Here is a 27,964-nt window from a genome sequence, read left to right on the forward strand (position 1 = left end):
TGTCTGCTTCACAGGTCCTGGGACAATTTCTCCTGACATCACCTCCTTTGGTCACTGCTAGGGTTACTGACCAGGGATATTCCATGTCTAGACTTCCTGCATTTTGTTTGGGGGTGTTGGACAACATAAGGGCATTACACAGATGTTTACCTAACTCCCTGTATTCATCAAGGAATAGAGCATATTAAAATGCTCCATAAACAAAGGACATCAAAATGAACATTTAAACAATGAAGTGTGGATGAGTAAGCTTTAGCGAAACTGCTCTGAAATGTGATGCAGGAAGTGAGTGTGGGAGAGCGAGTGCAACTTCTGAAGAAATTCTGGAAACTTTGCAGCTTATTCAGACTTTTGATCTGTCAAAGCATAACCTGCATTTCACAATCACCTTGTTTAAAGTACAAAGCATCTGCTGATAAATTGAAATTCAAACAAGACATACGAGTGCCAGTTGTAAATTTATTTCATGTCCATTCTGTTAGAAGAAAGGCCTTGTACTCTTGCTCCTTCACAAACAGCTCATAAAAAACAGTTACTTAGAAAAATATACATTGATATTAGAACTGAAAACTTGAGAGATTCAGTGTTTAATTCAAATATACAATTTGCATATTAAAGAAACTACAAAAAACAGCTCAGAAAAGGTGGCTTCGATTGAGGCTACTTTCTTGAAGAGAACCGAGGAGAGCAAGCAGCCAAAAGAAGGCACTGTCTTTTTTCCCCCCCCCGAACTCCTCTTAAAGCTTATTGAGCCTACATTCAGCAAATTCAGAGTTTCGTGTGTGTGCACAAAAGATGAAGAGAAACGTCAAGGGTAAGTATGTGCTTCTTCCTGTTGTTTACCTCTCCCTGTTTCACCCCACTTTCTCTGAAAAACAAACTTGGGCTAAATACAGGACAGCCCAGCTACTGCTACAGTACTACAAAGCTAAGGTTAGCTGACTTTGGAAAGGTCATCAGGTTGACAGACAGTGGGGGGGCTGGGAGGTTTTCTTAAGACTAACCCTCACTTTCCCACTCCTGAGTTAAGCTGAATACCCAATGAAAAACAACTAAGGTTACTGCTTTTTGATTCAAACAGTAAGAATATTCAAGGCAAATGTGTCACTAAGAAACCAGCAATTAACAACATACTTAATCCTTTATCTTCTTTATCACTTTCTTTGTCTTTCTAACATCTTTCCCTTTCAAAGTTGATGAAACACTCCTCCACTCTTTTTCCTCAAAGCCCTTCTTAATAACCATCTTTTGATACATCACCGATATCCTTTAACTTTCGACAACAGTCAAGACACAGTCTTTTAAAATCTCCTATAAAATGTTCAGTTTCTTTCAATCTGGTCAAGATCCAGCTCACCTCCCAGCTGGAAAATGTCCCTCTGTGTCCCACAATCACCCTTCCAGAGGGTGCGTTTACCGCACACATCACCTACAGGGGACCCGGGCCGCGAGTCCACGCTACAAGTCGAGTTGCTATCCAGTTCCTCGTAGGAGGAATCCTCTTCCTCTTCGTTGCCTATCACTTCCTGCCGTGACTCCAGTCGCAGATCGGACACAGCGGTGAAGTCTGAATCTGGTTGGTCGGTAGTCTCAGAGGAGGGAGGGGGCAGGCTTGATTGGCAGCCGTCGGTGGATGAGAATCCAGGGCAGCTCAAGCTCTGAAAAGTCGGAAGTTTCTATAGAGGAGACACAGGAAACAGGGAAAAAAAAGAGTTAGAGTTACATAAATTAAGTTTTGTACACCTCATGTTCACATTCTAGGTTCACTCTAATGAGGCTGTAAAAAAGTTGGGACGGTTTATCAGGGGGAATTCAAGCTAAGGGTTTTCCAGAATGTCAATTTGGGTTTGGGTTTCAGTTTGGGCAGCCAAAAGCTGGTCTTCCCTTTCATTGACGGCATATGAACATGTAAACACGCAAAGCACACACACAAGCCATCGAAGAATGTACATGGAATCTTAAACCTTCTGAGTTGCAAACCACAAAAAGGCATTTTGTTTCTCTCTTTGCTCGCGGCGTATTTATCACTGTGAAACACGCGTCATGACAGAGAACCCAACACTATGTAGTGGAGAACATTTCTTGTTAAGCCATTGTTATTCACAGTTGTTGCAATGTTTTGTGGTTCTGTGCTCTTGGAGGTGTCAGTGTATGTGTGATGTGCATGTGCTCGGGGTTTTTGCTCTCAACTCTTGACCTTAAAGACATTTCATTTACCAAGAAGTCGTATCCTGATTCGCTTTTAAAATTCTCTTTCCAACCTGAATTCCTCTCTGCAGCAAAGAAAGGCAGCCGTGCGGCGCATTGAAGGGGTTAATGATCTCTGGAGTGCCCCAGCAGCAGATGTTGGAGGCATGGAGGTGAATAGAGATGAGGTTTTCTCTATAGAGCCTCAGCTTACATGACGGACACCTCTAATGTTCCCTAGCATGTGTTAGGACATTGCTTTTCCTGTTACAATGAACTGGGAGTCTCCCTTTCTTAAGTCTCACTTTAGTAGGCTCGCTTTTTTTTTTCCTGCCCTGATTTATCATGGTCCAAAAGAAACTACAACACAAGATTTTGGCTGTCTGAGTTAATGGTTTGCTAACATTTGCTGGATTAACTTTACGTGTATTTTGCACAAACACAGGATCCTGCAACCGCTTGAGGTGATCGAGAGGTGGGAGGCCTTTGCTGTAGTTACCCCACTGGAGTGGAAAAGGGGATTCCTGAGACCTTGCTCTCTCCGTTCAACCCCCAGTATTACCCCACTACTAATTATCACAGCAGAGGAGGAGACGAAAGGAAGAGAGGAAGGAGGGGCAGAGGCAGCTTCTCTGCAATATGCTTTCTATAAAATCTACTGAGGCTGAGTGGGATTAGGGTGGGCGTGGTGGAAGGTCAGGGGGGAGCGGTGTTAGATTTCTGCCCATGTACCCAGCTTTGCCTGTGGGTTGTTTTTTTTTTTTTTTTTTTTACTTGAGCATACCCCCACCCAGATGGAATACATCTATACACACACAGACACACAATCCATATACTCAGCACTCATGCTGTCATGTCTCACATGACCCACTGCCATAACCAGGAGTTGGGTAGGTTACTTTCTTTAGTAATTTACAGACTAAACTAATGAACTTAAATTTAAAGTTGTAATCCTTAAAGAGGTACTCCAGCGATTCAGTATTGCACTTCCATAAAGTCAGGGGACTCTCAATAAACAGATTTTTGAAAGAATGTTCAAAATCGAAGCAAAACAGGCTAAGCTATCCTTACTTTTAATCATTAGTATGAGTCAAGTGGATCCTACATTTCCCATAATGCAACTGGATAGCATTTTAAACCCTCCTTGTTCAAACTGGGACTCCTGCCTGTTGTTTTGCCTGCTTCCAGACTGAGATTTGGTGTCGTTATTTTCCTTATTTGTTGTAAGTTTCACTCCTGACAGTTGGATTTGGGGGTTTCTTAGTCGGAGTGTGTTTGGCTCGTTTGAGGAACTTGGCGTCATCGTGGAGGGATTTTCCTCACTTGGAGCGGTGACAGCGAGTCTTTAACTGGCAGAATAATCAATAAAAGAAACAGTCCTGTGTGAGGAGTGTATGTGGTTCACACAGAAGTAGCCCAAACCAGACCCCACAATGTCCGTCAGAAAGAAAGCCACTTTCACCTCACATATTATTTATTTTTCACAACTAAGCACATGCTTCTTAACCTTTTTCAGTCTAAACTAAATATAAATGAAATTCATAATGAAATGATATGAAACACTTTATTATTGATGACCATTATCAAAGTCAAACTCTATGTAGAAAGATAGAGCTGGCAGTAACAGCGAGTGAATGGACACCGCACGTGTGAGACACAGTAGTTCAGTCACGCACCCACGCTGCTCAGGTAGAGGTAGGCTGTGTGGCACAGCCTGCCTTCTTACTGCCCACTCCTTTCAAATCCCACATCGCCTGTCTGAAACAAAGGCTTTCTGTAAAAGATTGATGACATCATCAGGGTTACTTTGAGAAAACTCCTCCGGAGCCACAGAGGACAATCTATAGCTGTTTCCACAGATACTCCTCATGGCAACTCAACTGAACTTCATGTGTAGAATTGGTGAAGTGCTCCTTTTAGTTTTAAGTTCTGGTTGATTTGGTTAGTACGCTTCAATAATAGAGATCAAAGATATCTGTTCAAAAAGACACATGTAAAGACACTGGGGGAAGCAAACACGCCCTGAATGGCTACTACGCCAGAAATGCAACAGAAAAAAAAGACAACTTAATGTTTACTATACAGCCAATTAACCCGAGGACTGACAGGATTCATGTTGTCACATTGTTTTAAAAAAAAGAAGTCGATCAACAATGTCGTCTGACATGATGATATTTAACTCATGATTGAATGTTGTTTTGTCAACATTAACATTTTTTGTTTACACATCACATCCAGTACGTGAGATTTTATGGGAAAGGCAGACTGCTACTAACAATCAAACAAAGAGGCAATGACAGAATGCAAATTCATAGAAGGGCTATTGCTGAAAAAATGCTGGCAATAATATGATAAATGGGTTATGATATAATCAAAAGTTGTAACATGAGATCCATCACTGCTTTTTCTTTTTTTAATTTTTGTTCACACACTAAAAGCCATAAAATAAAATACAATTTTATACACATTACCAATAAGCTGCTACACATTATGAATTGTTCCCAACCATGATCAACACAATCAGAACTTCCACTGTAAAAGCCTTATCTACATTACAGTATCGAGAGGCAGCTTCTGTGGGAGAAGCACAAGCACAAACCAAGAGGTTAGGCAAATATCCGCCTGATAATTAAGGCAAACAACTAACAACACCCGGCTAACTACTATGGCAGAGGTCCTGCTGTGCACTTGACTAGAAACACACAAAAAAGCACAGAGAGAGAGGTGAACACAATCAAAAAAAAAAAACACACAAGCAGTTACTTAACTATACAGTCTATTTACAGATACAAAAAATAAGTATATTTCTTTGGATTAGCTTCGAGCTGAAATGAGGTCAGTTAAACAACATCCAGAGACACACTGCTCTGAGGAAGACAGGCAAACAGACTTCCAACAGTAAAACAAAGGAGAGGGCAGAGGTGCAAGCAAAGAAAAGAACATTTAACTCATTCCTGACAACCAGACTGCATACTTGCACACCTCTGCATCAATTATCTTTGTTGCTGTCTGTCTGTGTGTCAACCAACACCTCTGCTTTGGTTTTTTGCATTTGTCTGGTAGTCGCTGTACCGCAGAAAGAAAGCATGGCAGATTTCGCAAATGGCTGGAAATAAGATTAAAAAAAAAATAGATATGTTAAACTAGAGCAGAGGCTTAACATGCAGAGGTAAAATGGGTGACTGCACAAAGTTGTTTGGTGATGTCTTAACGCAAAGAACCTCTTGGACAAGTCACAGCATGTCATTATACACAGCGAGCATGGCACTCAAGACGCCCACCTAGCTAGGTGTTCCTACAAGCCTGTGGGGCTTGCCGCTCAGCTATGATCACCATGCCTGCCATCCCAGGAATGGAGTGAGATGGAGAGAGGAGGGGAAGAGCAGAGCAGCTCGAACATAAGCCAGCAAGAAGATATTAATAGAGGAGAGTTTGTCTGCCAGCTTCCCTACAGAAATAATACCCCCTTTCTTCCCCCTGCTATTTCTCCCCTGAATGCACAGGCACTCGCGCACATACACACATTCAAACTTTCGCTCAACACGCCTCCTTTTACCACTTCTGTTGCTAACACAGCTAAGCTAAAAATAGCCATAGTCGTTTTTCTTTAAGCCCAATCTGAAGTTGTCAAGTGGGGCAATAAAAGCAACACAGACATAAAACAATCTAAATGCCACTGACTGGGCAGTTTCCTCAAAAGTGTGAGCTGCGTCAACAATCATTCATTAAGTGACCTAGAATAAAGAGATAACATTCCCCGACTGACAGCTCTCCACACCCACTATTTCTTGGAAAAAACAATGAAGGGCCAAGGTGGGAGGGCAACCAGGGATAAAAACAAGGCAACAGACAGAGGAGTGAACTGACATACACAGCCGACAGGGAGGATATCCAAAGAATTTTGGGGGTGGTCGAACGTAAATCCCTACGGTAGTCGAGCTATAACCGATTAGCATGACATGCATCCCCAGAATTCACACCCGCCTTCATTGACATGGCTGAAGAATCTAAAGGCCAAATTACACCATGTTCCACTGACAACACACACCGGGGACTTGTTACATGTTGAACCTCCACAACCCCCGAAACTCCTTCAGATTGTACAACAGTCTGTTGCATGAGGATAGTCATCAAATTAAAAGATTGAACATCTACATACTCTGATGACAGACGCTCCTCCGGGTACAGATGATTGGCATTGGGCAATCTGCAAATCTGCTGTGACGAAAAACATACTTTTGTTTTTCATTACTTGGACTTTAGACCGTATTACTCATCCACACGCCTATAAAATGGAGACAGTGTGTTGATTAGTGTGTGTAGGTGTGAAAAGAAGTAATAACTGTTGATTTACACTTAAGGCAGGGCTGAGTGAGAATCCTTTTCAGTGTTGAGATCCACCCACCTCCTGGGAGGCAGTGTGTATGTGTGTGTGTGTGTGAGTGTGTGTGTAGCCAGAGAAAAAGAGAAAGAGGGTCATTTAAATCACACAGACTCTCAGTGGTCAGTACACCCATGAAGCTTCTGCACAAGAACAAGCTGAAGTAAAACCCAAGTCAAGTACAAGAAATGTGATGTGATTCTGACATCTTTAACTGCGGGTACAATCCCTCCCACAAATCACAGAAAGTAACAAATTCCCAAAAGAGGCAGTAAAATCTCACGTGTTCCTAACCCTGACGATAATTTTCATGTTCTTTCTTCACTAGAACAGGCACAGGTTGTAACCAGCCCAATGATTCTACATTATCACTTCCTTTTCCAGACAGCTTGCCAGCTACTAGTTTTCCCTAGGCTCTCGACAAGACAAACCACATCATTAAACTATAAGACAGCTTATGTGAATCTTCACTGGGTGCTTCTGGGCATTTCGGGTTATTTAATTTAGCGTAAAATAGTACAACTCTGCTTGTTTAGTTTCCTGGGAACCTGAACTGGTTAAATGACAAAAAGACATACATCAAGCTAAGTCTGAGGAACGTTAACAGTGATGACACAGGAGATTAGGAAAAAGAGAAGTGAGAGAGTTCATGTGTTCTAAATAATACTGTATGTATTATGTTGCTGCTTTCTTTCCACACTCCGGGCACAAAAGAGAGAGAGAAAAATCAACATGGTTACAGTTGATCTGAAATGACCCATCTAACCTGCACGACCTGACTCCTTTCAACACTGCTGAGCACATGAAATCATGCACGTCGGTTCAAAAACAAAAAAAAAAAAAAAAAAATGTTGAACTGAAAAAAAAAAAAAAAGATGAGAAACGATGGCTCTGCTTTTTAATCCCTGAGAAATCTAAGAAAGAATGGCCTCCAATCTGCTGCCGAGGTGCATTCCTGCACCCAGAGGTAACGTAAGACTGACTGTGTGTGTCTGTGTATGTGTTTGTGTATCTGTGAGAATATGTGCGATCCAACGTGCTTGATTTTCCCTTCTTAGCAGCTGGCATGACTAGAGGAAACATGCTCACTAGGCTCCATTACCAAAGCCTTGTTGATCCAACTCTGGCTAGGTCCTGAGGGTGACTTGCTGGGAACACAAACCTTTGGGAAAAGGAAGGGAGGGTACAGGGATAAATTGATGGTACTTTCTATTAAGAGAACAGGAAATGGACAATGTTTCCGTGAAGATTTTAGCGTATTGTAAGAGGATACAGGACGTGGTCTATTATCCGAATTCTGACTCATGACATCGTGTTTGAGCACAAGTTCAGCTTTGGTATCAGTGGCTGCAATTAGTGGTGAGACCGATGGCAGCTTCTATGCAGAATTTCAAGATCATTCAAACATATAAAAGGCAGCAGGACGTGATGAGTGAATCAAATCAAGATCTCTCTGGTCTCCGTTAAAACATCAGAGCACTGCCAAGCATCAAAACAGTAAGTCATTGAAATACTTCTTCAGTTCTATTTTGGGTTTGTCCAGGGGTCATTTATAAGCTCCAGCTGATCCACTGCTTCCCTTGACCTTACATAAGACAGGCTCTTATCGTGGAGCAAGCGATCCAAATATGCATCCAAATATCCCCACTATTAATCACCTTTGGTTGCTCTAACTGTCTGGTAGTAGATAGAGGGAACAAGAAAGGGATGAAGCATCACAGCGAATGAAAAAAGAGTCGAAGAGAGGAAGCAAATGAACGATGAGGGGGTCCAACCTTTGGATGGGCTGTTTACCCAACATAGTGAATGAAATGATAACCGGAGCCGGGCTTGCTAGAGCGTGGCGCTAGGCAGCGTGACCGAACATGAGGAATGCTCCTTTAGCAAGCACCACTCCCTGAGCTGCAGGGAGGGAGGCCTGAGATCACTTAGCCCTGTAGCCTCGGACCGATGACCCAGAAAACTTAATTCAGCTTGATTTAATCCAGTCCCTGATCAGACTCAGAGACAGACAGGCCAAGTTATGTTCGGAGAGCTCTTGAACTTCCCCTTGGTCCAAGAACAAAAAGGCATTTGTCTGTGTGGTAAGTGTGTTTGGTCCAGGATTTAACTAAATGCAATCAAGGGCATTTTGCAGCATTAAAGCAAGATTAGGAATAAGATGATGCTGATTTATGCTTAATCAGCAGACAAAAGTGATACTAAACTCTGAAATTTGCCAAATTATAGCAACGCGTATTGAAATGAATATATGTGTGTGTGTGTGTGTGTGTGTGTGTGTGTGTGTGTGTATGCTTATCTGTCTCAACATGTGTTCTACATTTTCAACTAACCTGAGTCATCTTTGCCAGGTCCAGGGAGGGCCGCGGTTCCTGGGCGTCCTCTGGTCTCCTGCGCTTCATACCGATCTTTTTGTCGTTTAGAACACAGGGCTGGGACCTGCTCCGAGACAGACACCTTGTGCCCCCGGCTTTCTGGCCAGCTCGTCTCCCCAATTCCGGGGTGGAGTCTGGAGAGCTGGCCTCTGAGGCCTCCTCCCTCTGGAGCTCAGGCAGACTGATCTGCTCGTGGGAGAGGGAGAGAGGTCTGAGGAAGTGGTGATGGCGGGAGTGGTGATGTTGCACAGAAGGAGAGGTAGGGGAGACTGGAGAGGCAGTGAATTGAGGGTGGAGAGGCAGTCGCTGGTTGAAGAACGGCAGGTCCAGGGCTCCATCTGTGGGGATGCTAGAGCGTGAGGGCAAACTGAAGCTGGAGCTACGCTGCATGGTGGGGAAATGGCCGCCAGAAAAACCCCCTCCCCCTCGGAGGCTCCCCCCGCTGTGGCACCGTCGTTTCTCCACTGTTGTCCACACTCGGGAACCTTGGGGCCTCCAAGATGAGCGGAAACCACTGAATTCATCAGAGAGCGACAGGGAGCGACACTGGCGTTTGCTGGGGGGCGCCGTGGGAGCTTGGCTGGTGGCTGTAGTGGTGAAATGTGCAGTGGTGGACATGGTGTGCAAGTGGGAGTTAGTCATGCTGCCGTCACAGAGGCTGAGATCTCTTATCAGACTGGTGATTGCTGTGGCGCTGCCGGGCTCCTTGGCCCAGAGCCGGCTCCCCGGCTCAGGCATCACATCCCACAAGCTCTCTAGACTGGCACCACCAGACTGGCAGGGAGCTCTCTGCTGAATGGCACAGCTTCGCCCCAGGTCCAGCCACCTATCTGCCTCTGCAAGATTCAAAACACATACCCACTCTCATTGACTTCTATATCAGATGTCTTTATATGTCTCTATCTGTGCAACAAGTAATAATAAGCAAAACATGCATTATGTTAACAGGATTATAATTAACATAATGCCTTCTCTAAAGAACAACAATCATGTGGATGGAAGCTGTATTTAACCATACAGACACAAAGACACAAACAAACAGAAACAAGCCTCAGGCAAGAGGTAATGACTGCTATAAGGACAAGATGTTTGGAGGAGAAAAGGAAGATTATTGTCTGCTAACTGCAGCAGGGAGGTATTTAACTAAGACGAAACTGTACACTTTTGGGTCATTTAGGGAAGTTACACGCAGTTAAGCAAAAAAACAAACAGGAAATCATTTGCTTTTTTGCATCTTTTAAAAAAATAATCAGTCGTCTGGCTTGAAATGACAAGATTAAGCCTGAGAGGAGATAACACTGAAGCTGCTCATGTGTGACTGTACTGAAAGCTGAAAAACAAAAAACACAGCTGACATGGCAATGAAAAGAAATCACCTTGTGCAGGCATAGTGGAATTTAAAAACTGGCATTCAATTCTCCATGACTTTTAAGACGTCAATGTTTTGTACAACTGAAGAACTTGGAAGCGATCATTATGATATACTATGGTTCAGTGGCAGATAGCATGACTCCACAAGATCACTATGTCTGATAACATTTTTTTTCTACAACAGAACAGCTAGATGACATGCAGAGCTCAATCAATTCAAAGCTTATTAACATACCCTTAGCATTTGAAATCGAGTATCTGTCTCATGACAGACAAAAAGCTAAAATTGAAATTCAGCATGACTGACAAAATCCAATTGTTCTTCAGTCCAACACCTGTGATCTACAGTTTTTTTTAAAAAAAGGTATCCAACAGGCAAACAAGCAAACATGGGTATATTTCCATCCACATTCCTAACCATTTGAAACCTGAACCTGCAAGAATGCTGATTCCAAAAAACATGAGCTATTACAGTATGATAAGAATCAGCCAGTGAAACAGTTGGAAAAATCACTCCCATTAGTCAAGTGTTTAGCAGGATATGCTTTGGAAAGCAGTATGCCGTGCCAGCCATCTCACCATCTGCACAAAGGAGTCTATCACACAGTTGTGGGTGATAATACACCTACTGTAAAAGTGCCATAGTGGCTCGAGCTGCTAAGCCAAGTGGTGAAGTTGAGAATCTATTGACGCTTTTGGCAAAAAAGACCCCACTAGCGATCCAAATCCTGTCCTTTTGGATTCTTGTCTGTAATTTTGGCATGCTCTCTTGCAGACTGGTGGATGGAAATCATTGTTTTGGGTGGATAAACAATGTGCGGGGGCTACAGTGACGACCTGACAGGAATGTTACGAAAACAACTTGACAAAGGGAGAAAGAGATGAACTTCAAAAGGCCATCCTTTGAAAGCAAGAGACAAAGTGCTGATTGAACTAACAAGGCATCCTAGACAATGTTAACATCAACATTAACAGTGGAAACAGTAAAGCCACACTCCTCCCTGTGACGTCACAACATCTCCCCCCCCCCAAAAAGAAAAAAAGAGGACAGTGAGTAATAGCAGGGGCTTGTATTTACAGAAGCATGTCTTTTAACACAAGGGGTAATTACTGCGACACTAACAGAGCCAAAGGGAAATTGTTGACATGCGCAACAGCATATTCAATTACAGTTACCTCCCATGAGAGTGCTGTGCAACGTTGTGTGGAGGCAGGTGCACCCTGATCATGAGAGGGGGATGAGTGACAGGCAGAGAAAGGGAGAAGTGAGATACCGACATGTGACAGATGGGTTGACAATGAGACAGTTATAGTAGTGGGGGGTCGCTGACCTTGATAGTTCAACTTATCAAAGGATTAAACACATTTTGCTATTGTATTTGTGAAAGTATGTTTTAACCTCAACCACCTCACTGTCCAGATGTTGAGTGTATGCAGAGGACCGATCAAACATACATAAAAAGAGATAACTCACCCACAGTTCCACAGGAGAGGAGGGTAGTTCCTCTACTCATGGTGTGGAGCTCACGCTGTAGTGAGGCAAACAAAGGAGCCGACAGTTAGGACACACAAAATAAAACAAAAAATGAGGAACAAAAGTCCAACATGTTTGCTGTCAAGTCCACAATTTCAATCTCAATTTCATCATGTGCATGTTTAGTATCCCTGTAGGACCGCAACGTACACAGCCAGTAGTGGAAAATAACCACATTTACTACATGTACTGCGCTTAAGTACAGTTCTAAGTACTTGCATTTGAGTTGAGTATTTCCACTTTATAAATCCACCACGCTATAGTTACCAGTTACTTTGTAGATTTAAATTTTAAAACCAATAATGAACGTATAAAATAGATAGATACAGATACAACTTTGAAATGTTTAATTAAAGCTGCTGTAATTAATATTTTGTATATTAACATTGTACCAGGTGTCACTCGTAGACATACCCATAGAAAATGATCACCCAAGTCCTTCAGCTATAAGGAGCTTTACAGCGTCTTTCAGCTCATTGTTTTGGTTTTATGTCACACGACTTTACTGTTCTGGTTCACTCTCACCGCTCTCATCAATGATGTTTTCAGGCACTCCAACCAGCCATTTTCAGTGGAAAAAAGCTCTAAACCCACTGTAGGCTATGCCAAAACTGCAACCAGACAAAGTTAGTTACTAGATGGTGAACATAGCAAAGCATTTAGCAGCTTAAGAGCCAGGAGTTGGTGGAGAGCAAAACAGAGCTCAAAGGAGAGTGAATATTGGACACAGCTAGTAAGTGTCATCAGGTGGACAAAAAACACGACTTCGAATGAATGTTAATGTTGCTCCGTATCTGCTGGATGTATAAATAGACAACTGTGCTATAGGTATTACAGTTTTACTTTAACTTAACTACTTCTTTTATCACCACACCTGTTTTACATTCTACCTTTCATTAAGAACAAAGGTTCTTTAGGGAATATATAACACATTCTACAACACACGCCTATCTTCTCATCAAACACCTACCCTCTCTCACAGTTCATTTCTTACAACAGGGTGGTGACTGTCTGCACAAAGGACAAAAGGAAAAACGTCATGATACGTTGCTCTGACTCACATTGAGGTTATTGCTACAACAAAAAAAAATGTTTGCTGAGATACAAGATATCCATTGCAAAATAAAGGCTATTATGTTGCAAGATGATGAAATGAAACCAATTAGTACAACCTCATTTACACATGGTTGACTAAGGGGTGAAATGATAATATTGAACTAGGTAAAGGTAAGACCAAAGCTGTCCAAAACCTTTAAACACTGACTGACACAGATTCCAGGCAAACTCTACAATGGTGTACAAGTGATGACAAGACATGGACCTAATTTTATGCCTTCAAGGTCAATAAAAAGAGAAAAAGTTAGGAGCATAAAGGGAAAAACATTTGCAAGGTTTGTTGGCCTGCATGATAAAAAAGCTCGATGGTTCCTGGACTTGTGAGGTTGAGGGAGTGTTTGGATTTTATGGAGACAAAATGTAGAGGCAGGGTGATAACAGTGGGAAGAGTGAAAGCTTTGATGAGATTAAAGATTTTACGCAATCCTTCTGCTCTGTTGTGCTGTGTGAGATTTTAGTGCTGAGATAAACATTAAAATGGACTCAGAAATGATTGGTGAGATAAGTAACACCAAGGTGTATTTGAACAAGAAAAGGAGTGACAGGAGTGACCTCCCAGATATGCAGCATACTACCACGTTGCATGTCATTAAAAATTGCTTGCTGCTACAAGTAGGAGCTGGGGGTGAAATTAAGTGTTAAAGAAACACTAACATTTTTGGAAACAAAGTCAAATAAGAGGGTGTATCAATTTCATCCGGGTCCAGCACAGAGATACAGATGGGTGACAAACTAAAGGAAAATCCAACATAAAGTGTCTTTGTGGGCCACAAGCTGCATGAGCTGCTTTAGTGCTTTTTTGGCATAGATTGAACAAGTCTCTCCAACTCTAATGGAGAGGTGAAAACCATTCTTCCAAAAGATATCCCCACTTTTGGTGTTTTGATGATTGTAGTGGAAAGCACTGTATAACATGTTGATTCAAGACCTCCACAGGTGTTCAAGGCCATGTCATCATTTTCATCCTCAAACCATTTAGTAACCCCTTGCACCCTCTATGTAAGCGTCTGCATTTGTTCCATTTCTCCACTCATTTATTCAGGTTTTTCCAATAATTTGTCTGTAGGTCCTTAGTATGTTCAGCTTATCTTGGTACAAAGACTAGAAGCAGGAGAAAACATCTTATGCCTACCATACACTAGAAGACTTTGAAAAGACTTTGAAAAGACTTAAATCTGACACTCCCTCACATCTAAAGTCGATGTGTCATAATTTTGCAAAGACTGGGGATCTTGCAGGGTCAATATTTGCAAGACTACAGCTAGATTCCTTTTGGGATTATTTCCCATCCTGCTCCTGGTGGAAATTTACAAGAACAAAAACTGTTTGAACAACGGAGCAGAAACAGAAGCAGCTTTTGGCCACAGCTGCCCTTGTGTGTGCAATAGTTTGTTTCGAAAAATCAGCCTAAAAGAAAAAGAGAAGACACTACAGAATGTGGACAGGACCCTGGTTGAGAGAATGGGGACAGCAAGGATGCGCTTCCCTGGAGTCCCCGCCATGTTCACTATCTACCAGGTTTGCTGCTTGCCGTTTGATGCTGGAGAGAACGCACCTATTGGTTGTTGACAATGTTCACGTCATTGAACTTCACCATTTGCATGAGCTGAGACTAAAAACTTCGAATAATATTAAACATGTTTGATTTTATTGGAATGTCAATATAAAAAAAGACTGACTTAAGACTGACTTAAGACAGCTTGGACTGAGTTTTATGACCACCTTACACCAAATGATCAAGATGACGGGAGCGTGCCTCAACTCTAGCACAACTCATGATTTTATTCCATGATTTTAGCTGACTTTTCTGCCAAAAGAAATATCTTCCAAGTAGGCTACTCCAAAACTGTTAAATTTAACATTTTTACATTACCAAATAACCACACAGGACAACACTTCTGAGGTGCTAATGTTATGCGCAGTGGGTCCAGTGGTTAGCGAAATGCAATGTGTAAGCTAACTCCCTCTTAAACTACAATATTTTTTCCTGTAAAAATGTTAAATACACAAAATACAAGCTGTAAAGCATGATTAAGGGTTGGTACAATGTGTCATTTTTAGGATTTTGCCTGAGCTAAGTTAGGCTAGCCGTATCCCTTTGCTTTCAACCTTTCTGCTAAGCTAGGCTAAACACATCCAGGAACTATTGGCACTGAACCCAGAAAGATTAAGCTGATATGAATCTTTTTATCTGACTGTGGGTAAAACAGCTATTAAAATGAACAAATTAATTTCCCTGTAATATTACTGACAACTTCAGACAGCTAAAGATAATAGTAAGATAAAATAGTAATAATACTATCGTGTCAGGCTACTAGACTGTGGTTTGGTGTGCTTACTCTCATTGTGCAAGTGAGTATACGTAACAGGTGGCATCTGTGGCACGCGGTCAAGCACTAATTTAATATAATCACTGATCTATTTATTTCAGTGACTAACATGTGAAACACTGCACATCCTCAACTGGAACAATACAACCTTGCTTTGTGTGAAACTCAAAAAGGGTGACTATATCTCACCAGCCGTCTCTCGATGTTATTGGACCTTACATCATTGACACCCTTCTTCTTTTCCAGTGTTTTCGAGAAGATGATCACCATGGTAACACGCAGCTCTGCTCCAGTCTGTTCAGGTGCAGGAGAAGGCCACGGGCAGCCATCTTAGATAAGGGTGGAGGGCAGATAGTGCATTTGGGCGAAACAGATGACCGGTTGGTGACCTCCCATCTGCGGAGCAGTCCTCAAGTGCTGATGATGGTGGTGGTGGATTTGGGAGAGAGTCTCTCACACTTCAGCTGATCCCTGTGTTGGCAGAAAGAGAGGGGAAAAATACATAAATACTCATTTGAATACTGACACTCAATATTCTTCTGAAGTTTATATTTAGAGCACCATGGTATCTCATCACAACAGAACACCACTATACAGATATTTTCCACACTGCATCCACACATACGAAAGTTGGAGGAGAAAAGATTCCAGCTTGTGGGTGTGTCTGGCTCTCAGACAAGATGGGCAAAGAGATGGGCCTAAACGCAGCCCAGGTTTGAGTATAGCCTAAAGGAGCAGCAGGCAAATAGCTGCCAGTGGGCCAAGTCCAACCCTCAAACAAAAACATTTGTTTGCACAAGTTTTCACTTTGAGAGTTTACATTAAAGTTTTTAACATTATTTTCAAGGAATCTACTGAAGACAGCAATCTAAATAAAATGTCTAGTTAAAATCCCAGTTCATATGACTTTTTAATCATATAAAAAGTCTATGCGAGTCATGCAAAATGCAGCCACTGTGCCTTGTTCTGCACCAGGCTGTCTCAACGGCATACGGTGCTGGAATGAAGTGCAATTAAGTTTTCAGATGAATAACACAGATAAATAATGTAAACCACTTCATTTGAATGAAACAAATACACGCTTCAAATTCCATGGCTTCAGCATATTTGACCAAAAAAGCTCACAAACAGGTGGCAGTCAAACGGTTTGCTGACATTTTTTTCTAAAGCTAAAACAGGAATACTTTCATTCAATCACATATGAAGCAGGCCGCTGTTTATAGTGTGTTGATAACCAACCTATTGCATATCTAGTCTTGTAGTTAAATACTTGACCCACATACTGTATATGACTCATTTTTTTGCCAGATGAGTATTTTGTTAAGCAGCTGCTGTTAGTCCCCACAAATGATGGCTTGAATTGAAAGAAATAAAACATATTGAAAACCATACAGGCTTGCACTTATTGGCCCCTATAAACAATTCTGAAAAAAACAGCCTATGGTTGAATCTAATTTGCTGCTCCCTGGCCTAAAGCAATGGTTCACACTTGAGGTCGAGCAGCCCCAGGGATAATTTATTTTACTGGAAAAAGATTTCACTGCTGATATAGTTGAAAAAAAAAAAAAAAAAAAAAAAAAAAGAGTACTGACTTGCATTTTTCTCTTCAGCGTTTAAACACCCTGACACAGTAACTTAACCACACAGTTCTCCATATAGCTGCACGCCTATAAAGCTACTGTCTTTGCAAACAAAACACGCTGCCATATGCTAAACTGCTTCCTTGTTAACATAATCCACATAGGACATATGGGAATCTAAACACGGTGGAACAGACAGACACATTTTGCTAATCTTGGAAAAGACATCATTCATACATCACATGACTACAGATGTGGTTAACAAACATGAATAGAAAAGGAACATATATGAACCCGCGGTTGCTTCATCGACTGCCTGCACCCGCAGATGGTAAAAAAACAGACAGTAGCTTCTACAGTAAATACAAACTCTTAAAACGCTTGGAGGGAGTTATATTTAAGGCAGCTGGTGCATATGCTTTGTTTTGTGACAAACATGCCTCGTCGTGTCTGCTCTACCCAGCCTTTTCAGCACACGGGAAAAAGCTAGGTGAATCGTGGGCAGGTTCGGTTATGCTTTCTTTATCCTTCATCTGGGGAAAGTAAAGCAGGAATAGCTGCAGTGACCTTGGGGTTGAGCTTCTCTCCTTCATTAGCCAACCACCAAACACACTGACAGCATCCAATTAGAGAGTAGCAGCATGGTTCAGATCCCCCAATCAACTGTTGGCTAATGACAGCTTTCTGCTGTGGAGCAACACATGAGGCTAATGGATCTTCCAGGCCTATTATGTTATCCTGCCTGTGTAACATGTGGTTCTATGTTAAGTAAGGGTTGTTGCACTTATATAACATGCTTTATAGAGGAGGGTGCAAGTGTGCACTGGGTATTAATGGAGTTTTGTGGGACAATAACTTGTGCATGTGGGTCAAGACAGAAAAGGGGCACATCATAAAAGAAAAATATGGGCAGCAATTTGACAAAGCAATTTTATACCGGCCTGGTCATGTCTTGTTAACTCTCTATGTCATCTCTATCCTTTCCCTTTTCTCCAGCCCCATGACTACATGACAACTATAAATGTTTCGTGTAGGCCAGCCCCAAACCAACTGCTAGCATATGACTCCCATTATCTCCATTTATGCCGGAGAGTCAGTGGAGCACAACTGGGCCTCCACAGGCAAGAGGCGCTGGTACTGGTGTTGGAGTCAGAGGAGAAGGGAATGTTCTTCTTGATCAGTTTTGCAGATGACTTTACTGATTAGGACTGACACTGAGTAATGGGCGAGGCAAGTAACAGGGTGTGTGTGTGTGTTAGACAGTGTAAGAGTTGAGGAGCATGACGGTCATGTGTAAAAGTGTGCTGTTTGACTGATGTAGTTAGGAAGTGTGACGTGTTCAGCGAGGGCCAGAACAGCAACTCGACAGTGTGAATTAGAGTGTGCATGTGTACTTGTGTCTGTACATGTGTGTCTGTATATGCTAACCTGCACTGGGTGTGTGTGTGTGTGTGTATGTGTGCGGTGACTGGCAAGTGGGGTCATGGGAGAGGGCAAACCGAGTGCGAATTCAACCCCCGAGCCTTGCTTACTTAATGAACCGACTCCACATGATGGGGAAACCAGAGCTTAATGGAGAGAACTGTAGAGCACTTGTGTGGAACGTCTACTGATCGGATCAGATATTTATTGCTCGGAGTGAGTCTCCTTGATCACTACATCTCACTGTTTGCACTTTTATTGTTTGACTTGCTGTCAGAAAATCCAGAAATTGATCAGTTAGCAGAACAAATGTCTCACCTACAAGATTGAGTACCCAGACTATGATCATGAATAGTAAAGTCAAATTGTGTGACTAATTCCAATTGTGCTTTACATTTCTAATGTTATTTAATTATTTGGTGTTTGGGGAACTCCACTGATTCTGCATATGTGAAAAAAGTTGTACACGGTCTTTTATGGCTCCACAGGGAGCTGCAAGAAGTCTGATAAGTTGCTTAAAGTGATGTCACTTGTGGCAATGTTGCTTTGAAACACACGCTTGAAAATGAAAAATAAGTCTAGGGGTGTGGAGTTAGGAAGAAGTGAGGTTACCAGATCTCTGTAGCCTGATCCTCCTCTCTGCTTGAGGCTAGCGGCTCGAAGCTACGTTAGCCGCTAATAGTATAACACGTCTGGATCTCAAACCAAACTGTCAGCGGCTGATGTGCATTGTGGGTAATGAAGCACAAAGTTTTGACCGGGAAGATAAATGTGTGTAATAAAAACGGTGATATTTCAGGTTCTACTGCATCGATTTTAACACGACACGACAAGGAGTGTCTTAAATGATGCTTTGATGCACTGCCTGCCAATACTTAATGTGATACACAAACATTTAAACAAGGCTTTTTAGATATTCAAGAAAGCAGTGCCTACAACTGGATGTGCTACTTCTGCCCTCATGTTTAATTACAAGATATGACATTTTCAGGACATGTTTTTCCAGTTTGAAAATACGTGTACAGCTCAGCGAGAAGTGATCACGTGCGACTCATGTATTTTTTTTATACATCCTACATGTAATAACGCCTGTCCCAAGCAAATGTCTACGAGCCCTGCGAAACAAGACGGAGTGACGCAAAATTTATTGTCTGGCTTCGCAGGACTATGTCAACACTGGTCTCTGTAATTCCGTTGCTGTTGTATCACATTTGATCAAGACTAAACTGAAAGGAAGCTTCATCACTACATTGGAACGATGATATTGTTTGGGGCCTTTAAAACATTCTAGGTTCATGCAGCTAAATTTGACCTCCATAGTGGACTCAAATCTAATGGTAATTCTAGTAAGATTTGTGTATGCCGGGGTGCAGACAGCAGCTCTTGGCTCACAATAGCCAATGACTCAGGAGGGCACTAGAAAGGGCAGCTAAGATAATATGGCTCTTTGCCCAGGCTGTGATTTGTACAGGCAGATGAATAGAAGCCTATTTGGGGCCCCCTGAAGTTCTGTGACGGGGTGTTTGGTGTCCATCACCAATTGGCTCTGCTTACTGCATACTTGTGCGGAGCGCGTCTGGTGTCAAGACTTTGATCGGTGGCTGCAGCTGAGAAAAACCATCTCGTTTCATACTGATAAAAACAAAACAAAACACTGCAAGAGGGAAGAAAATGAAAATCTTTGTGCATAACAGATTCTTATTTTTAAAAAGGTTACATGTGAATGATTTTCTGAGAACTAGAACAGTTTTTTACTCTGACAGGCATTGCTAAAACATATTTTATGATGCAAGAAACTGGATGTTGACATCAGTTTTACATAGTGGATATGGCCACAGGAAACAGAATAAAAAAATTAATTAATTAAAAAAGTTTTGCACAATAACGGTTTTTGTAAGCTGGGTGAATAAAAGTAAGACCCCATTATTTTGTGAAAGTCTGCGGTGTGGATTGTTAATTCAGGGTGAACACACAGCCACCCTACTCTCCTATACTGAGGCCGAGGTCGTAAAAATGGTCTTAGGGAGGTCAAGACATACCATTGAATCCTCTGGCCATCACCCTAGTACCCAGTAGCAGGGGAACACTGGCCAAAAACAACACACCATCACACCACTAGATCTTCAGAAGTGCATAAACAATGAAGTGCTCATTCAGTCAAACTTTATGCGATGTCAGTAGGCAGGTTCTGGCCTTCTTTCGCGGATTCCCCCAAACGTTTCTCTAACGACAGTGACCATGTACCTCTTAAAGTCCCTTCTTAATGAGCGATTTTAAAAAGATCATTCGATTCATTTTTACTTTTAAAATAGGAGCGGCTACCTATAACAACAACACTGCAATGAAAACAGCAACAGGAACCACAGCTTTAAGAGCTTCAATTGCCGTTTCTCAAGAATCAACCTGAAAGTCCAGTTAATACTGCCATTCTTCACACTGTTTAGTTGGCACGGAGACGCGCTAGCATAACATGCATATGCAAGCACACTTCCCTTTGCAGTACACGGGTTCTGCTTCCCTTGTGGTCACATGCTGCTGCTGAATTGGGTGTGGAGCACACTGACTTCATTACCAAATACATGAAGAGAGAAAACCCCCTGTGACATCCACAAAGAACTGTGACACCAAGTTAACTTCACATATAAAGCCTTATTGGCAATGCCTGCTTTAAAAAAAGAAAAAGCTCAGTAAAGCAGTGCAACAAATCCCACCATGATTTCATGCTAACATTTATACTAGCCCCCACCGTTTCCTTATATGTAATGGGTTTAAGATAACCTTAAATATCTTTCATTGTTACATTTACCATCCAAGAGCAGAAAACTGCTGTTCAACAAGTAGAGTCAAATTATCCAGTCATACCACCAAGTACTGAAGTGAAATCAGTTTAGTAAGTTTTGTCACAGGTCCATTTTCTCTCTGACTTACTTCATAAAACAGTTGCTAAGTAGTACTAGGAATTTGATGGGTAGCCATAGCAACCAAACACAAAACAGAGGATAACAGTGACAACTGGTTATGTGAATAAGGCAGACATCACCCAGCCAGTAAAGAATAACTGGACAACTCATCATTTCTTTATCAGTGAATGTGCTTGTTATAAAAAGCGGGACTATTGAAAACAAGGTCAGTTTACTAAGTTGCTGCACGGTGACATGCATGCAACCTGCAAACACAATACGGCTCCTCTACGCAGTCTGAAACTTATTTGGGGTCGACCCCCGTGTCTCAGACCAGGACTTAGTTAACTGAAATCTTAAGAAGCTTGACAGGCGTAGGATCAGGTGTTTCAGTTTGAGTAAAGGAAGGTATGGGGCCTCTTGCCCCCAAGAGTGACCCTCACATGCCATGACTCTCCATACATCAGGTACCCCACTAATTACACTACCCCCTCCTATCAATCCTTGCCTTTCCGTCTGTGGTTTCTTCCATTATCCATGAGTGCCTGTTCTGTTCTGTGCACACTAACCACAGCCCTAATCCATCAGGGATACATTACATGGGAGCCTCCAGCACTGGCCAGCAATCCCCTGCAATTGCTCAGCTCTATAAGGGGGGACCACTCCTATGTTGTGTAAGCAAGTGATGTTGTACAGATTGTCACTGGCAATCAACAAGCAATAAAGAGATATCGTGGCAGTTATGTAACACCACGTTCACGTTGTGGAGGTGTACTATGGGTGAGAGAGAGTTAAGAGTGTGTATGGGTGGGAGAATGTCAGAAAGAAAACTGAGCAGCATTCCATCGCTCCATTCATTCATTCATGAGGGGGCTCAGCTCACCATATGGACCCTTTGACTGCTCAGCATCGTGTGTAATAGGGGTATAAAAAAAAAAAAAAGATGCATGGTGATGCATTGATTTGAGAAAGTAAACTGAATCAGGAAAAGTGTACCATCAGTGTTAACTTGTGCTTAAGTGTAAGGTTTGAATAGGTTTTATTATTTAAGACTGATCAGATTAGTTGTTTTTTTTTATGTTTTACATTTATACTCAGAATAATGTAATTTAATCAAATTCTATCAAATTGAATTGTGAGCAGCGTGTGTGATTTGATCAACTCTGCTGAAAGACTAAAGCACATTTTATCAGTGTGTGGTAATAAGGTCCATATTCTGGAGAACAAGAAAGTAGAAACAGCAGGACTGTTTTTTGTATCCATCTTGCTGCAAGTTGAAATATTGTCTATTATGTCACTTATTAAACATTGGCTTCAGCTTCAATATTCCAATACTTCTTAGATGTCGATGTGTTCGCTGCCTGATCTTTGGCAATAAATTGGCTGATCTACTGCCAGTAAGCTAATTTATTGCAAATCTTGTTGCCTGCTGGTTTTCAGTCTTGCGCTGTTGTTTGGGATGACCTGCAGGTGTATGTAAAACATGCTGACAAACTCAAACCCAACTACAGCAAATTGGAATATACCACAGAGGCCTACAGTCGGGACTTATGACACATGATGTCACCATGATAATTGGCCTACTTTGTGCAAGCAGGATTGTCCGGATACACTGGCTCTGTCCTCAAGCCTAGGCTTGCACAGAAAAAGCCACCTTTGGAGGATGTAACACATTAAGTGTCAGGTTTGTATGAGGAAAATCCATTGTGGTTAACTGTAAGAAGTGCTATACCTTGCAGGCAAAGCAGAATGCCCAAGATTTGTCACAATTGTTGACAACAGGTTCTAAAAATACATCAAATTAGGCCATCTGTTACAAACACTAACAGGAGCTTTCATTTCTCTTTTTTCTATGGCTGCATTTGGGGGGTTGCTTAAAAAGCCTTGATCTACAGAGAAGTTGTCTGCACAACGCATGATTCAGACAGGAGCTATGTAATGGCTGACATTTAAAGAGAGGAAGCCAATCCAGAGCAACTGAGGAAAATAAACGGAAGAATGCAAACCACTGTCATTCATAACAGAAGACAAAACATTAGCTCATCTTGACTATAGGTTTTCCAGATGAGTAGAGGGCATGCACACGCACAACCCTTTTGCATGCGACACTTTAATACCATCAGACACTGGATATTATATAAAAAAAATTAAACTAACTCTGACTAACAAATCTATGCAAATGAGGTGCTTTCTCTTTTTTCAGATGGAGATAAGACTAAGACCCCCAGGGTAGGAGTCGCTCATTTGAGAGTCAAAAAGCAACACCAGGGACAACTTCTTTTTTGAAGTCCTCACTATCACTACATAGAAACACCACAGTGAGACATGTTGATGGGAGCATTCCTATTGCATCCCAGAATGCTTTTCATCTCTAAGTAGAGTCTGGTGCCTGTCTTGGGGGGTTGGGGGAGTGCTTCTCTGGTGTATGTGAGAATGCCTCTTTTCTTTTCTTTTCAGCTGCAGGTCTTTGGCTCTGTGGGCGTCGAGACGCCAGACTTACAAATCTATCATGTTAATGAGGAAGGAATATACACAATGAGAAATAAAAGCACTGAAACAAATATACTAACAAAGTGAAATAACCATGGTATTTGTTTTCCACTCCCTGAAGCCAAGTGGTATGAGTTTCAGTGTTTCTGTAGCAGCAGTAGTTATGACTGCAGGTCACAGAGAAGAAAGGGAAGCTTCTGAAATGAATAGAGAGTAGCATGGAGGCACAGACAGGCATGGCTAACAATCCTTTTCTGGTAGTTTTTGCATAATGCCTCGGGCCAGAGAACGAGTGAAAGAAAGAGAGCCACAGTATTAGAGGAATAGAAAGACAAATGACACAATAACAGCAAAAAAAAAACAGGAAAAAGGTTAGACTGAAATACACAGAAAAACAAAAAAAAAAAAGAGAGAAACTGACAGGGGGGGGGGAAAGTGGCAGCATGTGCGTCAGTGTGTGGACTGAGCGAGAGTTGTACACACAGACAGAGAATGGACCAGTGGCTTGCTCAGCACACAGGCACACAGCTGCCCTCTGACAGAATGGAGCTCTAATAGGGCCTTTTGCCTGGAACACAAAGACGTTGCAAATGCGTGCGTCTTAAGCACACACTGGAGCACAGAGCGAAACCCACCAGCCTTAATTACTTCCATAAATTATGGCTATACTATGTCCAAAACAAGTTTACAGGCTAACAATGCCAACTACAACTTCAGTGCATCAAGTTGTGCCTCACTAAAACGTTTAAAACCATAAAGTGATTACCAGCAACTGAGGTAAAGCAGAAAGTGATGAGAATATGTGGTTTTCTTCTTCCTCTTTTGTCAGATATAGGGCTGAATATCAAACCTCTTTTGGTAGTACAGATCAAATATATCAAAAAATATCTGAGTGCTTGTTTATTTGTTCAGTAATCAGATATTTCCCGACATAAATCATCATTTAGATCATTTTTGAGTGTATTTCCTCAAAGTTTTTGTTTGACTAGTTTGTCTCAAGACAGCATTTAACACAGATGCATTTAAACTTTGGCTCATTTTGCAGAATAAAATAATCAACATGTTTGTATTCTTCAAGGAAAGATATCAAAGAAGTACTTTTGTACTTGTAAAACTGAACTGAAACTTGGGTACCATATTGGCACCACTATAGAAACATTTCAACCTCGTCCTTGTCAGATAAAATGAAAAGGTACGATAAAAGCAATAGTGGTTTATTTTAGAAATCAAAGCAAGGTTTAGTCATCATAATCTTCCCATATGAAAAATGCTCAGAACAAGTTTCCTCTGAAGCTAACCAGTATTTGTGAAGCACCCTTATCAACATCCCCTTTGTAATTAGACACTAGAGCTGACACGCGATTAAATCTTTGCCTTGACTCTCCGCTTCATTTCAAACCTGAACTTCAACTGCACCTTACATTTATGAGAGCGTTTATATTCTGAGCAGGATTCTTGAGAAAGCTACTGACATTTCCTGTTTTAGGCCATCTCAGTGAGTCAAGGACAGCAAAGTGTTACGGTGCCAATGAGAAACATTTCCAGGTATTTTCCAATTAGGGTACCCTGATACCAAACCAGTTCTTCATGGTATTCTGTTTATGGTGTCCACAAAGATAACCCGGCTGTCGTGCAATATTAGAAAAGGACAAAACGTTAGTGCCAACTGTGACTTCCTAACCCACAATAGGAAAGGAAACAACAATGACAAATAACCAGTTTTAGTGCACTGCTGTCACTGAGTTTTTTGGCTTTCATTCTGAACTAACAGGGCAATAAAGTAGTTGCAAAATGAGCTCGACCTCTGACCTGTAATTAAGACACATAGCCACCAATGCATCCACAAGTTAATAGATATTTTAAGAAGAGAATTGACTTTATTTACTTAATAATAAAATATTTTTTCCATATTTAAGCTCTTATATATTATTTCTTATTGGTGTGCTCACTTTCATAAGTGTGTAACAACATATAAATTTACTATAAGTGGTCACATACGCAGTCATAACAACAGACTATAACAAAGCGTATGTTTTGATTTGACTCAAAGGATGCTGTCTTATATCTTTGCACTGAAAACAGAGGAAGAACAAAGTGATTCATAGTTTCAACCTCTTCAGCAAAAAAGACAAAAAACAAAAAAAACACACCCACTGATAAACTACTCTCAGAAAAACAGATAATTTAGTAATTACAGATCACTATCTTAAGAGGAAACAAAAACCTAAATGTGTGGTAGAGATTGGTGAGAGATATGCACCCAGGCGTTATTACTCAGAGCATTCAGACCTATCTCATTCTCTTCTCATAGGTTGTGGTGAGAAACTGTGTCAATGTGAGCTGCAAATTAACCAAGCTGCCTCTCCAGCTATAGGTATTATATTTGACAGCAGCTTGATTATTACCACACGGCTGATAGATGGAGGGGAGTTTTTTGTGTCTGTGTGAGTGTGTGTGCAACCCTCTAGTCTTTTAGTGGAGCAACAGGTTGGCCTGGCAGATTCAGATACTGGTGCTCACTTGTAAATCCCACAGCTGCTGATTTAGTCCTGCAAACTAATCTGAAGTTACTAACGTGACATCCACAAAAGCTGCAGCTCTTTATGGCAATTCTGTTTTTTTTTCTTATGGGAGCAGGGCATGAATGAAAAAACAAATGCAATTTTTCAACAAAAAAATAGACAACTTATTTTTTCTGATTTGTGGCCCCCTAAGTAACCTAACAATGTTGTCATGTAATGTTTCAATATCAGACGAAACCCCAGCATGAGCAGACAGAAAGTCAACTTCGGAGCGGTGTTAAGAAGAAGCAGATGATGATGCATGCCCTAACGCAGTAAGAAATATCAACTACCTGGCCAGCAGAGGCTCTTTCGAAGTTAGGTCATCTTCAACAAAGAGGAGAGAGGAGAAATCTCAGAAGTTTCTCGCAGTTGCAGCCGCCAGTTCAGCGTCGCCAGCGCCAGACTGAGCAGGACTGCGAGCAGCTGAGAGCTCGCTGCTGCTTTCAGCCTTCAGCGTTTGATTGTAACAATATCCGCTCGCAGATAAACCACGTCGACGGGGGGAGGAGAGGAGAAAGGTGGGCGACTGGCAAACTTGTTGATCGACAGGAATGCAAGGTTAATATACAACACGACACAAATGCTGTGATTAATAGTTTAAAAACTACAAAACTCCGAAATGTGTGATTACACAACGGTTGAAGATTTATTTACAGCGAACACCCCCACCCCTGCCGAGTTGGTACGTCCCTCTACGATCGTCCACCCTCAGGCATTTACAATACTCATGTGCTACTTTGTATTACGATGCTTTTCATTGACGTTAATGAAGCAAATAGGTGTTGACTTCACGGCAGTGTTGAAAGAAGTACTTTTAAAAGATCCTTTTAACTTAAGTAAAAGTATCAATACAGCAATGTAAAAATGAATACATTACAATTTTACAATGTAAAAAATACAAGTAAAAGTCCTGCATGAAAAATCCTACATAACAGCAAAAAGTATTTAGAGCATTAAAGTAAAAGCAGTGATTTAGTAGTTTGGTCCCTGTGACTGATATATTATATATGACTTCATTAGATTATTAACACTGACGCATCAGTGTGTAGGCAGCATGTTACTGTTGTAGCTGCTGGAGGTGGAGCTAGTTTGAACTACTTTATATACAGTTTAGTCCATTTGTTCCCAAGCTAGGGGTTGGGCCCCTTCAAAGGGTCACCGGATAAATCTGAGGGGTCTTGAGATGATTAATGGGAGGAAAGAAGAAAAAACAAAGTTCTGATACACAAAACTGTTTTCAGTTTTTGACTTTCTCTCTAACTTTCTTTTCTCTTCTCATGAAATGTGACTACACGCTGCTTCTTGTTAAACATCAAATAGCTTGGGAACCACTGGTTTAATCTGGTTTAAACAATATGTTGTATTTTAAAAGCTTGTCATATTATCCGTCAAATAAATGTAGTGGAGTAGAAAGTACAATATTTCCCTCTGAAATGTAATGGAGTGGAAGTATGAAGTAGCATCAAATGGAAATACTCAAGTACAAGAACCTCAAAATTGTACTTAAGTACAGTACTTAAGTAAATGTACTTAGTTACTTTCTACCACTGCTTCATAGTACTACAATGAAAGCAGAATTTACACTTATTAATCAACAAAGTTGCCTTTATGCCTCTTTGTCATTCACTTCAATGTTGTATTTGTAATTAGGCTAAAACAATACCCCACACATCTACAGGAAACAACTGATTTAAAAAAAAAAAACTGTGATTAC

General features: G+C 41.4%; 1 protein-coding gene across 2 annotated transcripts; it reads right to left on the reverse strand.

The window, feature by feature from the left end:
• Positions 1–445: 445 nt before the first annotated feature.
• On the reverse strand, positions 446–26,710 carry LOC121911926 (protein FAM53B-like). Of its 2 annotated transcripts, XM_042433882.1 has the most exons (6): positions 26,541–26,710; positions 15,484–15,765; positions 11,789–11,843; positions 11,491–11,535; positions 8,902–9,779; positions 446–1,676 (listed from the first exon to the last, which is right to left on the reverse strand). In XM_042433882.1, the coding sequence occupies exons 2-6, from the start codon at positions 15,562–15,564 to the stop codon at positions 1,323–1,325; spliced, it is 1,413 nt and encodes a 470-aa protein (XP_042289816.1). In that variant the 5' UTR covers positions 15,565–15,765; positions 26,541–26,710; the 3' UTR covers positions 446–1,322. The 2 variants fall into 2 exon arrangements, with proteins under 2 accessions (XP_042289816.1, XP_042289817.1); XM_042433883.1 differs by lacking the exon at positions 11,491–11,535 and having other exon boundaries at positions 26,541–26,708.
• Between the last annotated feature and the right edge of the window lie 1,254 nt (positions 26,711–27,964).

This window comes from Thunnus maccoyii, chromosome 14 (genome assembly GCF_910596095.1).
Source record: "Thunnus maccoyii chromosome 14, fThuMac1.1, whole genome shotgun sequence".
Lineage (NCBI taxonomy): Eukaryota > Metazoa > Chordata > Actinopteri > Scombriformes > Scombridae > Thunnus > Thunnus maccoyii.

Excerpts from the sequence above, each read along its gene's own strand:
- LOC121911926 (XM_042433882.1), bottom strand. The coding sequence starts at position 15,564 with ATGGTGATCATCTTCTCGAAAACACTGGAAAAGAAGAAGGGTGTCAAT. Across the intron at positions 11,536-11,788 it reads CCTCTCCTGTGGAACTGTGG|GGTGCACCTGCCTCCACACA; the intron begins GTGAGTTATCTC and ends TCTCATGATCAG. Across the intron at positions 9,780-11,490 it reads GCACAGCACTCTCATGGGAG|AGGCAGATAGGTGGCTGGAC; the intron begins GTAACTGTAATT and ends TGAATCTTGCAG.